This window comes from Mustela nigripes, chromosome 11 (genome assembly GCF_022355385.1).
Source record: "Mustela nigripes isolate SB6536 chromosome 11, MUSNIG.SB6536, whole genome shotgun sequence".
Lineage (NCBI taxonomy): Eukaryota > Metazoa > Chordata > Mammalia > Carnivora > Mustelidae > Mustela > Mustela nigripes.
This window is the reverse complement of record NC_081567.1, coordinates 25,857,853-25,874,466: the sequence shown is the minus strand read 5'-3', so window position 1 is coordinate 25,874,466 and position 16,614 is coordinate 25,857,853. Positions and strand designations below refer to the sequence as shown.

Sequence of the window (16,614 nt, the reverse complement as noted above, 5' to 3'; positions counted from 1 at the left end):
TATGCCTTCTTGTAGTAGCTCTGTTGGAGAATATGGTCCTTCCTGTTTACATTGTGTGGATGAGACAAGTAGAGCCCACAGGAGCTAAGAAGTTTGCCCGAGATCACAGGTCTACCAAGGATTGTCAATCTGCTAAACTGCCAAACCCCAGCACCTCCGAATATCACTGTGTTTGGGGACACGGCCTTTACAGAACGTATGAAGTTCCTATGAGGTCTGGAGGCTTGGTCCTGATCCAGTCTGACTGGTGTCCTCATAAGAAAGATTTAGACATCAAGGAGACACCAGAGACGCTCAGAGACATGGAGAAAGACCATGTGAAGACACACTGAGAAAGAATGTGGGCTTTTACAAGCCACAGAGAAAGGCCCCAGCAGACAATGCTGACGCCTTGATCGTGGACTTCTGGCCTCCAGAACTATGGAAAAGTACATTTCTGTCCCATTGGCAACCCATTCTGGGGTATTTTTTGTTATGGCAGCCCAAGTAATAAACAAGTCACGCAGGATTTCAACCCCAAACCTACACTATTTCCCTCTGCATAATCTTTCTAGGCCTCATACTGGTCCATTAATATGAGTGACAGAATCTACGAGTGACAGAGACAGGGTCTCTGGGTTGGTATCCAAACTCAGCTTCCACTTGGTGGTCTTCCCTGGGTGATCTACAGCAGGCAGAATGCTGTTGGTGAGATCTTGTTTCTTTCCATCTCAGAACCCATAAAGAGTTCCTTGCATTTCCCGAGGCACCTGGTGTTTGATGGTGACTGAGAGTAAGGCACAGTCTCCTGATGGGGGAAACTTCTACTTCTGTAGAGCCCATTAGAGGGCTTTCCAGGAGTGGGGGCCATGCCAGCCTTCTGAAGGGTCCTCCTGCGTGCATCTGTGTGATGGTTGGACCGACTTGATGGGACCAGTGGGGAAGTCTGGCTCTGAAGACTTGAGTCACAGGATTGTCCCCTCCCCTTCAAAGCCATTGCTTACCACCCAACAGCAAACGCTATCATACAAGATCTTAAAAGCGCAGAAAGAGAACACCTCTTTCAGTGGTTGAGGCCAGGTTCAGGGCTCAGCACCAACCAAGGGAGTAAAAAATGTTCAATGCATGCTTGGAATGATAATGGAATTTCTCTTCTCTCTCTTCTCTTTACGAAAGCTTCATTGCCTGTTAAAATGAGGCTTTTGGCCTCGATGGGCTCAAAATTATATGAGTCTGGCTTCCTGATCTCACAAGCAAGACTCATGAGGGGCCAGCAAGTTTCATTTCTCCAGGATCTGTACTGAGACCCCCGCCTATTATTTAAACAGTTAGCTTTGGGAATAGGAGTGTACACGGAGCTGCTCTATAAACTCCTTTCTGGCTCCCTCCCGGTGCCCACCAGGCAGAAATGCTAGCGACTGTGTCGGAACTCCATGAATAGGTGTGGATGGATTTGGTACCATGCTGCAGCGAGGTGGCAGTGTTTTGTTTTCAGTCCCGGCACTTGTGGTAATTTCTATCAACCAAGTCTGCTACCTTTTTTTAGGAAGGATTCTTGTAGTTAAGGTGCTGCTGCTGATTTGCCATGAATGTCCTTCCTTCTAGTAGACACTCTCCAGATTGCAGGATTACTCTGTCTGGGCTAGACTTGTGCTCTCCAGTAGGGCTACTGTAAAATCGCGGAGCACAGGGATGTCAAGTGCAGGGCCCTGGGGTCCAGTGCAGGCTTCAGCACCTTGTATAGGTTACTCAATCTCTCTGGTCCTCAGTTTTCCCATTTGTATAATGAGAATAATGGTAGTATCTACCTCACAGGCTTGTTACAAGGAGTCAGAGGAATGACACATGTGTGAGGTTAAGCCAGTGCCTGGAACATGGTAAGAACTTAAAGTTATTAGCCATCCCTTAATCAGCATAGTATGTTACTAGTTATTGCGAGTGTTCATGAGTGTTGCAAACCTTGGTCAAGTAATAATGCCTGTGGGATAAAGTTGGGAATGAACCGGAAGAATGGAAACTGTCTTTGTCTTAGGGTGAGAGTACTCTGACAAATCATTTCCATTACCGTTTTTGTAATGGCATTTAAAGAAATTCAGATGGACCGGTACATTTGGTGAAGATGGGTATAAGCTAACTCATTTATAGTATAAGATCATAGTGGTTGAGCTTTTTCCCTTGCTTGGCATAATGTCCAGCTCACATGGAGTGTGGTGCTTAGTAGGTTCTAAATCCTAGTTACACACTATAGTTATTCCAGGTTCTTGGGGTTGATGGGCAGGCTGAGGGAGAGTATGTGTCCTTTTGTTCCCAAGGCTGGAGGGCTTGTACATTATGTGGGGTTCTCTCAGGGTCAGTCTTTAGAGTGTATCTGTTACTGCCAAAGTACTGGCTGTGTAACAAATCACCTTGAAACTCATTCTGTATGTGCCTGAAGGTGGCTGATCAAGGCTGGGCTGCGCTTCAGGTTGCATGTTGGGTCTAGTTCTGTTCCATGTGTGTCCCCTCCTTCTCGGACCAGCGGGCTACCTCGAGCATGTTGTTCTTGTGATGATGGCAAAAACGCAAGAGATCCTGCTCAATCCCGCAAGAGTATTTCAAGCTTAGGCTTCTGTCCTTTTTGCTCACCACCCCCTTGGACATAGCAGATCACAGGGGCAAGCCCAAGGTCAAGGGTTGGGGAAGAACCCTCTGCAAGGAAATGCAGAGTCCTAAGACCAGAGGGTGTGGCTCTAGGGCGTGGTAAAGAATGCAGGCTACTACATCAGTCGGCCTGGTTCCCCTGGTTCCCTATTTGACTTCCCCATCTGAGTCATTGCAGTAGATGATATGAAAGAGCTTCCCTTGCTTAAAGCAGTTCTGTAGCTCCCAGTACCTGCATTTAGATTCCACAAGCACTCTGTAGCCTCCGAGCATGTTGCAAATTCCCCTTTGGTCTCCAGGAGCCTTTCCCCGACAGACAGGAATTTACTCTACTGTAAACCAAAGAGTCCCAGTGTAGACAGACACGATGGATTAGGCAGACAGCATCATTGACCCGGTTCCACTTCGTTAGCCTTTCCAATTAAGGAGGATGTTGCTGAAAGGGAGACCTCACCGATATATAGTCATACCCAGAATCTTCTGGATGGCGTCTCTGTAGGGAAAGTCTTCTATCCTGAATGTGCACAGACGGAGAGGGGCAACACTCTGTTGGCAAGTGAGCCCTGAGTGGTAAGGACCAGATCACTTGGAATACTCAGTCTTCTTCCTGGCTAGGTCCATAACATGCAAAATACATAGGATTGGACCCCTGACCATGTACCAGTAGGGCTTCTGATCCTGGAATACCAAATAAAGGGTTGGTGCTTTATTTTATCTAAGGATCAGGCTCTGGGCTTTGTCAACACAGTTGACAGTTTTCTGTGGTTTCCCAAGGACCATCTTTCCCATGAAGTTGTTCTTAGGGGTTCAGGAGGGCAGTCTCCCCTCTCTGCCCCTTCAGGATTCTGAGCAGTGAAGCATAAACCCTAAGCCATAGCCAAATAGGCTGTGAAATACAGCTTGGTCAGTCGGGGCGGGCACCCAGCCCCCCAGTGCAGTGCTCCACTAGGATCCCGCTTGAGAATGAGGCCAATGTTTGAGACTGAGAGGAAGCTTCTTATCTTGTGGTGGAATCTAGATGAATCTGAATGGCCAGAGAGACAGATGCACAGACTGACAGGAGCTGAAGACCTCGCAGACCAGAGAGGACGGCCTTGCCTCCCAAAGACAAACATGGGTCCCGTCCAGTACGCTTGCTTGTCACAGAGATTCTGGAAGAACAGGGTTAAGTCTCCCTCCCTGCATGGGAGGATGAAGAGGCTGGCGAGAGTGAACTCCGCGAAGAGTGGCTTAAACAAGCCAGCTCATTTGAATGGCACAGCGAAGGTTCTCAGCCACAGAGCTCCCGTTTCTTCACCCTTATGAAGGAGCTACTACAGCCTAAAATATTTTCAGGACTTCTCCAAGTTCCTCTCTGGGCCAAGGCTGCAATGTCCAGAGAGTGGGAGGAGGGCTCCAGTCCATACCTTCCTGGGTCTGAGGAATATTCTGTGCATGAGTATGAAAATTAGAATTAGATGTTCTGGAGCTGTACCATTAGAGAACTGTTCCATTGGAGAACTACTAGGAGCTAGATTCAGAACTGGAATCAGGGGAGAGGAACCCCTCATCTTGAGCTCAGAATGACTTTGGCGTCATTATAAAGATACCACAGAGGAGTCATCAAGAAAGTGAGTTATCTGTTCACCTAGGATAGGGGTTTAAAATGTTCTAATTTTTCTACACTTCCTTTTTTTTTTTTTTTTAATTTAGTAAGAACACAGTATGAGATCTACTCTCTTAAGAAAAGTTTATGTGTACAATGCAGTGTTGTTAACAACAGCTACGATGTCGCACAGCTGAGCTCTAGAGCTGGTTCATTCTGCATGACTGAAACTTCGCATCTGTTGGGTAGCACATTTCCTCTCCCCAAACCTCCGACGGTCACCCTTCTACTCTCTGCTTCCATGAGTTTGATGATTCTGGATTCTTCATAGAAGTGGAATCCTGACATTTGCCCTCCCGTGTTTGTTGAAGCCATACAAGAACCAAGGTCAGAAGGCAACCCTACATGTCCACGGATGGATGACTGGATTGAGAAGACGTGACAGATGCACAAAATGGAATGTTATTCGGGCTTAAAAAAGAAGGGAATCCTGCCATCTGTGACAACGTGGATGAACCTTGAGGATATTATGTTGAGTGAAAGAAGTCAGACCACGGGGCACCTGGTTGGCTCAGTGGGTTAAGCCTCTGCCTTCAGCTTAGGTCATGATCTCTGGGTCCTGGGATCGAGCCCCAAGTCAGGCTCTCTGCTCAGTGGGGAGCCTGCTTCCCCCTCTCTCTCTGCCTGCCTCTCTGCCTACTTGTGATCTCTCTCTCTCTCTGTCAAATAATAAAATTAAAAAAAAAAAAAAAAGAAGTCAGACCACAGAGGGACAAATGCAGCGCGATTCCTACACTTGCTTCTCATTCACGCCATAGGCCATGGGTTGCTCGTTGCATGGCTTCCTAGAACCCTGTGTTGGAAAGTCGGCTTGCATAAAGCAAAGCTTCCAACCTGAGCTTGCCCTCAGGGCCCAGAAATCATGCCCATTCTCTGTAAGGGGCAGCTTGAAGTTACTTTCCCAGAACCATGAATCCAAGGGGGTTCACTTCAGAGTGGACATGGTGCTGAGAAAAATAGCCTTTATGTCCTGCGTTTCCTGTTTTCCTTAGAAACCCCTTGCCGAAAACCACTACCTCCTCCCCATCCAGCCCTCCCTCCTCTACCCACCCTGCCCCCCACCTAGAGAGTTCATGTTTAATGACCCGCGACATTACCACCAAGCATTTCCTGTCAGTTGTCTTTTGTGGGGAGCAGGTGAATAGGACTTTTCTCTGGCCTTCTCAATCCTGAGAAGTCTCTTCCCCAGCCCACTGGAATGTGCTAGAAAACCAGGAATTAAGCTCTTCTTTTTCTGTCTCTCTTTTCCTTCCCTCATTTTTTCCAAGACCAGACACACATTGGTGGCCTTGCCCCTAATCGGGACTCTCTAGTCTTTCAAGTTTATTTCTAATCCTCTTACGGATCCATCCGCTCCTTCGTGTAGAGGATATGAACACACTTGGAGATAATGGACGAGCATGCTTTCTTTCCTGTTTCCTTACATCTGGTCATTTTGCATGATCTCCATGCAGGTGTCCCCTTAACCTCTTAATGAAAACCTTGAGCCTCCTTAATCATCGGGGCGTGGGAGGAAGTTGGGGGGAGACTGGGGATGGGCCAAGCTCATGAGTCATGGAATGGGGGAGATAGTAAAACACGGAAGAGATCTCGCTTCGTTGGAAAATGATGCTGGCTGGGTTGGTAGGTTTAGTTTTGCCCATCGCTTATGTGTGTTTTCTCCTCTCTTCCCACAGGACCCTCATCCAAGTCCACCGATCACCCTGGAGACCCAGGTCAGTACCTTCCCATGGCCTTTGTCACTTACCTCTGCACCAACTCTCCAGGAGACTTGGGGCACCCTCTTGGCTCCTTGACTCAGAGAAACTGGACAGGCACATCAGGCCATCACCCTGCCTGTTGGGATGTGTGCCCACATACACATGAGCCGATTTTGTGTGGGCACGCACGCTTACGTGTACCCTGGTATCTGCGTACCCATCTTCTGGCCCTGAAAGGCGACCTAGCCTCTCAGCCACCCTCTCCCCATCTGGAATATTACTGCGAGGGTGGTGCCTGCTTTGCAGGGTTGTGGTGAGAATAGCAGAAACTGGTGTCTGTAAAGTCATCAGTACGGACTCAGGGCTGGTGAGGTAGCTTTTGAACCCAATACACTGTTGCCTGTCTGACTGAGCTTGAAGGGGAGGCATCTTTGGATCCATTATTCCCTGGGCTCTAAGGGTTGGTCCCACAGTGAAGAGAGGAGACATGATGGAGCCTGTCCAGAGCCCCACAGCTAGCAGCGTTTGAGTGTCTGGGACGGGCAAGTCTGTGTGAACATGTCAAGGCTGAAGGGCCGCTCTGCAGCTGTTTCTGGAGTTCTCTAGCAGGGACCACCTGCTCTCAGTCTTCAGCCTCCTCCACGGGTCCTTGTCCTCTCACCAGTGTCTCTGCCTCAGTCTCCCCGAGGGGAATGAGCAAACCCACCCTGCTTCTCCTTCCTTGCTCAGAAAGACCCCAACTGGTGGGAAAAGGAGAGTCTTCCACTTTCTCATTCTCTTCTGCAGGCACATTTCATTATGTCAGCTCCAGGGATGACCAGGAAAGAGCAGTGGGCATGGCTTTGAGGGGGACGCAGGCCCAGATGCGTCCCCCTCTCTGGCCATCCTCTGGTCTGGTCCTATCCCAACCTCTGCTGCCCACCTACCCCCTTAGCCATGTTTCCATAGGGCCATGTTTGCCTTATGGAAATCACACTTGTTCCAAGTCACCTAAAAATAGATTTTCCTTAAATCAATTTACTTAACTGTCATAAGTGGGCTCATTCTCAGCTAATCCAAAAGTTTCTTTTGAGTGCCCCCTAAAATCATCTGCATGCACTCCCAGGGGTGCATCTGCCACAATTTGGAAAACCCGGCCCGCCCCAGTCTCTTTTGTGGATTGCCAGAGAACTTCCCAGGTGTGCTTTCAAAGGATGGCCCTTCTCCGTATCACAATCAGTCCTTCCCCTGAAGAAAACCTGGTAGATGTAGGAGAGCTCATGGGCACATGGTCTATGTCCACAATTCTGGAAGCCAGATCTTCTCTCCCAGGGCGGAGCGGTGCACCCCAGATAGTTCTGTTCTTGGCCCTCTTGTATCCTTCTCTATGAATAACATCCAGTCAGCCCTTCAAAACTTCCCCAGGAAAGAACAGTCACATGCCGATGGCTTTGGCCAGCACACTGTGAGGGAGACAGCTCACCCCCACACAAGGACCTCTCTTAGAGTCACACCCCATAGCCCAGGGGGCCCGACCCTTGGTTCATGGCCACGCCTGGCACAAGGCGGGCCTCCTGTGTTGGTGCTGGGCCCCTGGGGAGAGGACTCACATTGTCTCTGCACCTCTCCATCAGCCTCATCTGGCCCTTGGTCTTCGGAGAGCTGTGGGCTGTTGTTGTCTTTGCCGAGTTCTAACTTCCTGTGTGAAAGAGACTTTGGAACCCAACCAAAGTACTAATGTTTTTCTGTAACTGTTGGCACAAGCCCGTGGCCAGATCTCACTCTGTGCGGGGGGCCGTCCATCCCGGGACGCATGATGGGACCCTATTCAGCTGCCTGCGGGCGGGTCAGACCAGAGGGGCATGGATGAGCTTCGGCAGAAAGTGGTGTCCCACATACCACCCATATGGCAGGAGCAGGACCGCAGCTGTGGCCGAGCTTGGCAAACCCAGCCGTGCCGAGGTAGGTGACAGATGTGTGTGGCCTGGGTCCTCTCCCAGTTCACCCCCCCCTCAACCCCCTTCGCTCCTAAGAAAGGCGTTAGCCACTCGGTCCTGGAGCACAGGTGCCACGGGGGGGGCTGCCTTTTGTAGCTCACCGTGCGCAGTGTCCGTACATCACGTGTCTGTGGCTCAGCCCCCACACGAGTCTCAGTCCACCCTAGGCCCCTTCCCTCCGCGCATGTGTGGGGTCATCACCTGGCCCTCTGCGGATCTTTGCTTGGGCAGCTCCGAGATGGTGGGGAAGGTAGACGGCCAGGCGGCTAAGGCCTCCTCTAGAGCTCTTGGGCTGCGACTTCACTGACCTCTGCATCTGTTGGCATCAGCAGGACCCGCTCTGCTTAATGGCCAGATGAATAGAATGAGGCAGCCTAGGAAGGTTTAAATCCCTGGTGTCAGATTTCCCTCAGCAGGCTGCCCCTGGGGTGTACCAAGGCAGCCCTGACTTGCAGTGGTGAATGCTTCCCCATCTCCAGATGGTGGTTACCCAGGAATCGGCGGGGGGGGGGGGCGTAGAAATGAAAAACCAAGTGTGAAAGGAGTTCGAATGCAGTTAGCGGCATTCCCATGATCTCCCCTTCGCGGCCCCCACCACTGATGTTTCCTCTTTGTCGAGAAGTAGCTGCTCCCACGGATCCCGATGCCTCATTCCATAGGTGTTCTCACGATACCCATTTTCCAGATGAGGAACTTCAGGGTCAGAGAGGTTAAGTAACTTGCCCAGGGTCACCCTGGAAGCTCAGAGCATTGGGGAGTATCAAACTCAGGGTCATAAGACGCCAGAATCGATCTGTCTTCTCAACTTCTTATTCTTCCCCCCCGGGGGGGGGGGGGGGGTGGAGAGTTGCCTGGACTAGTAGATTTGAAATAGCTCAGGCAAAGCTGGAAGGAGGTGCTGGATGCATGCAGCCCAAGGTCTAGAGAGACAGATGGATGCTTTGCACAAACGTCCCCAGAGGTGCTTAGATAAATAGGTGGGGAGACAGATGGATGATAGGTGAACAGATACGTAGATAAATAGATAGAATGTTTCGCACAGTGAGTAATTCCTTGACAGATAGGTTGCCACGAGGCTTGTGGATAAAATGGTTTAAGCAGCAGAGCCCGTAGAAAATTTATTTTAAAACAAAGATAAAACTGCTCCCTGCGCATCAATAGTGTTTTGATAAATTTAAATGCTCATTATTTGATTCTCTCCTTCCCATTGATCCCCGAGATGGTTTATCATTTCTGAATCCACTCCAATTTGGCAAGACCTCTTGTCATTTAACTTTAGCCTCTCTGCCGTATCGCTCCACCGCTCCCCCCCACCCCGCAACAGCTTCACTGTCAATTAGTTAATAGCCTCTACTCAAATATGGATACCCTGGGAGTTGTAATGAAGGAACTCTTAGGTAGAGCAAAGATTTGTCAATCTGGGTATTTGTGAACTTGGCTGTGCTTAGAGGGGAGCTGTGCCTTTGTTTACATGGAGATTACCCAGGACCTGAAGGTCAAGGGCATCGGGAGGAAAAGCCCTGATTCCTCCCTGTTCACGGACCACCTGGGTGCTTGAATATGTTGGACCAGCTAACCATGAGTATAAAAGGAGGGAGTTAACTATAGTCACTTTCTGTAAAGATGATGGTGGGACCATGAGGATGGTGAGTGACGCTCAGGAAGAAAATGAGAAGTGGGTGGAAGGAAATTAATACTTTAGAAATTATGCCTAAGCAGATTCTTTCATCCATTTGCTTACTCCAGTACTTCTGGGGCCAGGAGGAGGCCAGGCCTTGTGCTATAGATGCTAAAGACACAGCAGTGGACAGGACACAGGGTCCTTGCCCACGGAGCACCCATTCTGGTTGCAGGAGTGTGTGAATTTCTGAATAATTTCAGGTAGTAATAAGTGACCAGAAATAGGACAGAGAGGTTCGTCAGCAGGGGCAGCTGGGCACTGCTGAGAAGCTAGTTCCGGGAGGGCTCTCTCTGGAGGTGAGATTCAAGCTCAGGAGCCGGGAGCCTGCACTTGAGAAAGCGTTACCAGAACAGACACCGCAGTGCTCGCGTTCAGAATATTTTGCATATTCTGTCTGGATTCCTATAAAGATAATGCCAGTTTTCCTTAGTATCAGACCACCAGCTCCTTCGAGCTCCTTCAGCGCCTTCACATCATTAGAATGTCACAATGGATAGGAATTCCCTTATCAGCCAGGGCGAAGGGAGAAGGCTGGCAGGAGTTGGGAAGGCGGTTGGGGGAGGGGAAGGGTGCTCACATCCCGAGCCTGTGTGTCAGGTCCCTCGCGTCTTGCCAGGGTCAGAGGAACTTTGGAGCTTCTGATGCGGTGCTGATAATGGGGATTTAGGTGAGAAATCTGGGTAATAGTTATCATTCGCTAGTTAGCTGGCTCCCATTCTGTGGAGCTGAAACCTCAGACGAAACTAGTGGCTCACACCTGTGGGTGTATTCACCAGCCCTAACCAGGGGACATTTGGCAATGTCTTGCAACATTTTTGTTACAACTTGGGGCGGGGCAGTGCCACGGGCTCTAGTGAGTAGAGGCCAGGGCTGCCGCTAAACCCCTTCCAAATGCCCCAGAAAGAATTGTCTGCTGCCAAATGTCCGTAGTGCTGATAGCGAGATACCCTGTTTGCCTGCGGACAGCTCATTGTACAAAGATGACCCCAGCCGTGGAATTGGGACCACGGAGAAAAGTGTATTGTCTTGCTTATGATCAAACGTCCCCCTCTCTGGTTAATATCAGACTTGGCCCGCCTCCGGTCTCCAGCCTCACACATTCATCCCCCAGAGTCCCTGGGCCTGTGTTGACAGTGACCGAGTACACCACAGAGAAATGGCTCACAGTGCGTGTGAGCATGTGCACAGCGTAGGTAAAAGGGAAAACACCTCTCAGAGATGGTTTCCTGAGAGATTTATGGCTCAGCGGTGCAGAGAATGTGCAGTGTTGAGAAAAAGGTGGAAAGGCAGCACTTGGCTCCAGTTCAGCGAGGGACTGGCCAAGGCTCCTGGACCAATGCAGCGGGCTTTGCAAATAACTCGATTTTGAGGCCTGGTTCCTTTTTCTTAGGCAGACCACAGCCTCCTCAGTGCAGACTTCTCTCTCCCGAGGCTCTTTCCCCCACTCCCGGGATGAAAGCAATTGCCGTCGACTCGCCTCTCTTCTAGCTCTGGGCTTCGATTAACCTTTTCCTCCGTGGAGAGCGGTTTTTGGAGTAATCAGGGAGCTTTTGAATGGCTCTTACCTGAGTCTCCAGCCCATTAATTCTTATGGTGCCCAGCATCTGTTGAGAGGACGACGAGACCAAATAGCTTCTCAGCCCATCTGCTTTCCTCCCACTAGTCTCCTTGGGGAGGGGAGAGCAGAACCTCTCTGGGGCGGACAAGGCTGGTTTTGAGACAGGCCAAGTGCCTCTACTAGATCTTTCCCTCTGGCTCTGGCTTGCTGGATTTCTCATCAGCCCTGGTGGGGGTTGGAGCAGGGAGGTGACCAGCTGGACCGCTGCCTGGGCAAAGGCAGAGAGGCTGGACCCAGGCAATGGAAACATTCTCAGGGAGGATTTGCGGTCCTCTGGCCCTGAGTGCCTTTCTAGTCTGTGTGACTCAGGGTAAACGATGTGATGCAACATTCCACAAATAGCCAGCAAGTTCCCCAAAGCCCAGCCACATGTACCGTTGCGAAAAATAGATCGTGTTGAGATCACTGTCCCTCTCATCTTGGTGGGAGCTGGCTTTGCCCAAGATATTGAAGGTTTGAATTTGGCCCTAGACTTGAGAACACTTAAAATCATGATTCTTGTCAACAATGACTAACATGCATTGAAAGTATGTTTACTATGAGCAGGGAACTGTACGTTGTACATGTATGTGTAAATCTAGCATTTTTAGGTAACATTCACTTGGAGTATGTGCCAGGCACTCTTCTAAGTAAGCTTTTGGCATGGGTTTGCTCATAAAGACCGCACAAGTGTCCCCTATGGGAAGTGTTAATGTCACTGCCATTTTCCGGACACACTGCAGCACAAAGATGTGGTTAAGATACTTGTCCAGTAGCAAACAGGTGGAACAGCTGGGATTTGAACCTGGCCGTCCAGCCTGCCTCTGTCAGGTCCTGCAACCCCATGAGGCAGGGGCTGATCTTAGCCCATTTTTCAGATGAACCAACTGGAAGGCCCAGAGACACCAAGTCTCCTTTTAGAAGTAACACAGTAAGTGGTAAGCCCTGAATTAGAAATACCATCTCTTTTATTGCTTTGTTGCTGAGATACAGAGATTAGATCTAAAGATAAGAGCTAGGTGTGCAGATAGAAATAGGATTGTAGACCTATAATTACCTACTATACATGTAATGTACAGTGTATACATTATAATGGATATATATCAGATGTAATATATATATCAGAAAAGTGGAATTCTATAATCTATAGAACTGTAATCTCTATCCAATTTATGTCTTTTTTTAAAAAAAGACATTTATTTATTTATTTGTCAGAGAGAGAGAGAGTGTGTACAAATGAGGAGTGGCAGGCAGAGGGAGAAGCAGACTCCCCACTGAGCAGGGAGTCCATGTGGGACTCAGTCCTAGGACCCTGAGTTCATGACCTGGGCTGAAGGCAGATGCTTAACCAACTGAGCCGGTTACCAGTAGGTACACCTCAAGACTGAGAGGGAGATCACTCACTTGGCAACCCCAGACAGATGGGTCTGGAAATATGTCCTCGTGGAGCCAAGTGCCGGTGACGAACTGGAGCTCTGAGTTGTGGCCGGCTTCTCCCTGTAGAGGGAAAGCAGAGTGGCCACATGTGCAGGAATGGACACTCCTGTGTCCCTTCTGGCAGATGGGGCTTCTTATGGAGACTTCCCGCACCCCGACTTCAAGCACCTCACGGAGGCAGAAGCCCGCAGTGCAGCCCGCTGAGCAACAAGGCAGTGTCACCAGATTTGCATGGAATTAAAAGCCGAAGGCTCAGGGAGGAGGCAGCGCAGACGTTTGGTATAAATATCAAACAGACCAGCGTTTTTGAAGTTTAGTCTATCTTCTCCACGGGGTTTTTGGGCAGCACAGTGCGAACCAGAGAGCTTAAAGAGAGAAGATTCCGGTGCTAGAATGTTCAGGCTGGGTTTTGAGGTTCTAGTTATAGAGATGATTCAGTCAGGAAAATCGCTTTTCACATGAAACAGCAGCATGACAAAGGTCCAGGTGTAGGAGGGACATAAAAATCAACGTACAGGGCCCAGACTTGCAGAACTGAACGGAAGAGGGCCTCGATGCTGCTTGCTATTGGCCTGTTTCTTCCATACACAGGACTTGGCTAAGCGCTTCTTAGACCTGACCTCATCTAATCCTGACAGCCGTGCTTGGGGGAGGGACACTCGTTCCTTTCCTTGCAGGTAAAGACCCAGAGGCACTGAGAGGGTAAATGCTTGGTCCAAGACCATCACGCTCCTGAGGGGTCTAAATGAAGTGTGTTGGGGGTCTTCTGTCCCCCGGCCCCAGGAGATCCACTTTTATAGATGGATTTTATAGATATGGACTTGCCCTTACCTCAACTAAGGGGAGGCACTGACAGGAGCCGGGAGGCTGGGAAGACAGTGGGACAGGGGGCATTTTCTGTGCCTTGGCTGTGTCTGCCTGGAGAGCCCAGCCCCCAGAACGGGCTGTCCTACATAGCTCCGTTCTTCGGGATCCGATAACACCGCTCCCCAGGGTGTTGACAGCTCCCCACTGTGGCTAGCCCTGTTCTGTTGCCCTTAGCGTCTCTTTGTAATGTCTACCCCGTTATTCCCTAGGTGAGTAGCATCTCTTTCCTTCTGGAAGCCCGCCCTTGCCGTGAAGCCTGCCTCCAGCCCCTTGCTCACACAGCACTGCCAGGGTGGGCCACCGTTCTTTTCATGTCCTGTTTTGCTACAGTAGGAGCTGGGATCTGTCTTCAAACCAAAGGAAGGCCCCAGAACGGATGCAAGGGCATGGTGAAGCTAGTGCAGCAGAATGCCCAGTTGTGGGCCTAGGAGTGTTTTTCCGGGCAGGGGATCGTAGCTGTCATTCTACTGGTGATGACTCCCCACCCCCCACTAAACTGAGACACAAACACTGTCAACACCACTGTGCTAATTACAGCATCGGAGGACCCACATACAGGAGAAGAGAGACTCCAGACAGGACATTTCATAAGGAGTCTCAGCCTTCACTCACACCCTTTCTGTCTGTCTTGGCTTCGAGGCGGGGAAGGTGCTCCGTTACCTGGAGAGGGACTCCGTGAGGTCTAGGGTAACGCCATAGGGGGAAGGGCAGGCCGTCCGCTCCTTCCGGCAGCCCCAGAACAGACAGAAGACAGGTTCTTCTGCCAGCAAGCAGGGGCCTTGGCACACTCTCCTTTGTTCTCTGCCACGCCTCCAGGAAATCGAACCATTCTAGCATCTGAATCCGTTTTCTCAGAAGTGCCACCACCTGTCCTTGGGCCTCTGAGAGCCCAGTGTGTCCTCCAGCAGCGGGAGGGAACCGCGAGCTGCCACCCCCCACACTCCCTGCAACGCCCCCACTGCCTTCAGTTGCCTTCTTCAACAGGAACATCTTCCTAATAACGATAAGTCCTGCTCTCATTTTCTTCGGGGAACTGGAGCTCTGATTTTTTTTTTTTTCCACCGCAAGGAAGAGGAAAGGAAGAAGCGTGGAAAGCTAGAGTCTGCTCGGGGCGCATGCCAGACGGGCGGGGCCGAGGACAGTGGGGCGGTTTCACTGTCCCGAGAAGGACCAGCCCAGCCAGCTCGGCTCTAGAGGAGAGAAACTCCAGCTGTGAAAGGGACCTAAAGCAACCCCTTTGCCAGATGCTGACTGCCCCAGTTATAATTTGATTCCTGTTATGGGGGACAGGAAGTGACTTTTTCATTACATGGCCTTAGACCCAAAGTCCTACCCAGGCCTCCTCAGGAATCTCTCCCACCGGCACATGGTTTTCATTTTGGGATTATTTTTTGAAGTGCAGGGAGAAAGATCAGGGGGTCTGGGGAACATTTGAAAAAATGGAAGGTCTCTGGGTCTCTAGAAGCCCGCAAGGAGCATCTTCCTCCTTCCGAGGCTCGAGAGCCCCACAGAGCGGCCTGCCAGGCGGCCAGGGTCTCCTCAGTCCTGCTCGTTGGTCTCCAGCCTGTTGTTATGTTTGGGTCTCTTCCCCCCAGAGACACCCCCTCCTTCCTGACCCACCAGGGTTGCTCCTCCAAAACGCTCCTGACATTTTGGACTGGATTGTTCTTCATGGTGGGGGGCTGGCCTGTGCCATGTCGGATACTCAGAAGTCTCTCTGGTCTCTACCCATTACCCCTCCCCAGTCGTAAGAACCAAAAACGTCTCCGGACATGGCCACCGAGGTCTCCTGGGGGCAAAGTCCAGCCCAGCTGAGACCCACCACCCTCACCAAGTGTGGTTTACAGACAGGGATCATGTGAAAGTCGGCTCGCTGTCAGAAAGGGCAGGTGTCCGGGTTTCGTTGGGTCCACTGGTTGGGCACCTCACTGTCCATGTCCTTGGATTTTAAGTTTTTGCCCTCAGGTAACCTCCTCTGGGCTGGGTTATAAGCAGAAGAGCCCCTGCCCCACCTCTCAGTGCCGATGAGGTAAGATAACGGAGGAGAGCTCAAATGTTTTTCTTTCACTGAAAAGCGGCGAACTCTGGGTTGGAGGGTGGTTCTCGTTGCATTCTTGGGGGAGACCCCAAGCCCCAGCTCTCACCCACGGCAATGGGCAGGCTGAATCCCAAGCACAGCCCCAGAAGCCCGTCCCCTCAAAGACCACAGGCGTGGGGTTGGCAGATGGACCGTGGTTTGGCTCTCTCAGGAGGGTGTGGGCTCGCCTGACACCTGGAAATAGTCTGTGGCTTTGGGGCCGACGCCGTCCTGTGCTGTAACCCGGCTATAGTCAGTCCTGGTCACTGGGCCCTCACTGTGCTGCCTTCAGACAAGTGGCCTCTTACTCTCTCCAGTCCATGAAAGAGTTCTCTGTGCAAAGCGTCAGCCTCCAACAACCACACCACTGTGTGCCGTCCTGGCTGTGAGGTGTTCCCGCCTTACTCTGTCCTTGGGTGATCCTCCGCCCTCGTTCTCGGAGCATGGCTGTGGCTGGAAACATACTCCGTTTTAATTTCTTTCTTTCTTTTTTTTTTTTTTAAAGATTTTATTCATTTTTTTGACAGACAGAGATCACAAGTAAGCAGAGAGGCAGGCAGAGAGAGAGAGAGAGAGGAGGAAGCAGGCTCTTGGCTGAGCAGAGAGCCCGATGCGGGGCTCGATCCCAGGACCCTGAGATCATGACCTGAGCCGAAAGCAGAGGCTTTAACCCACTGAGCCACCCAGGTGCCCCACTCTGTTTTAATTTCTACTTATTAATCAATTTGAGGGGTGGGGTCTTTTGGGGGGATATAGTTTTCATAGTTATCAGTAGTACATTATAGTACTATTTTGTTATGTTACTGATTAATTCATTCACTGAATATTTATTGAATACTTTCTATGTGCCAGACACTGTTGTAGGGGCCCGAGATACAGCATTGAACAAAGTAGACGTCCCTGACCTCATGAGCTCACATTGTAGATAGACTGTCAATGAGGGATGTGTTTTCATGTGTTTATATCAGATGGGGACAAGTACTAAGGCAGGAGAGAGCTGGGCCAGACCAAGTCA

At 50.5% G+C, this 16,614-nt stretch overlaps 1 protein-coding gene across 1 annotated transcript in view; it reads left to right on the top strand.

The window, feature by feature from the left end:
- XYLT1 (xylosyltransferase 1) overlaps positions 1-16,614 on the top strand; it is a 297,901-nt gene that overhangs the window by 86,552 nt on the left and 194,735 nt on the right. The window contains exon 2 of the mRNA XM_059415242.1: positions 5,941-5,979. Coding sequence (XP_059271225.1) covers positions 5,941-5,979 — 39 coding nt within the window. The remainder of the gene's footprint in view (positions 1-5,940; positions 5,980-16,614) is intronic.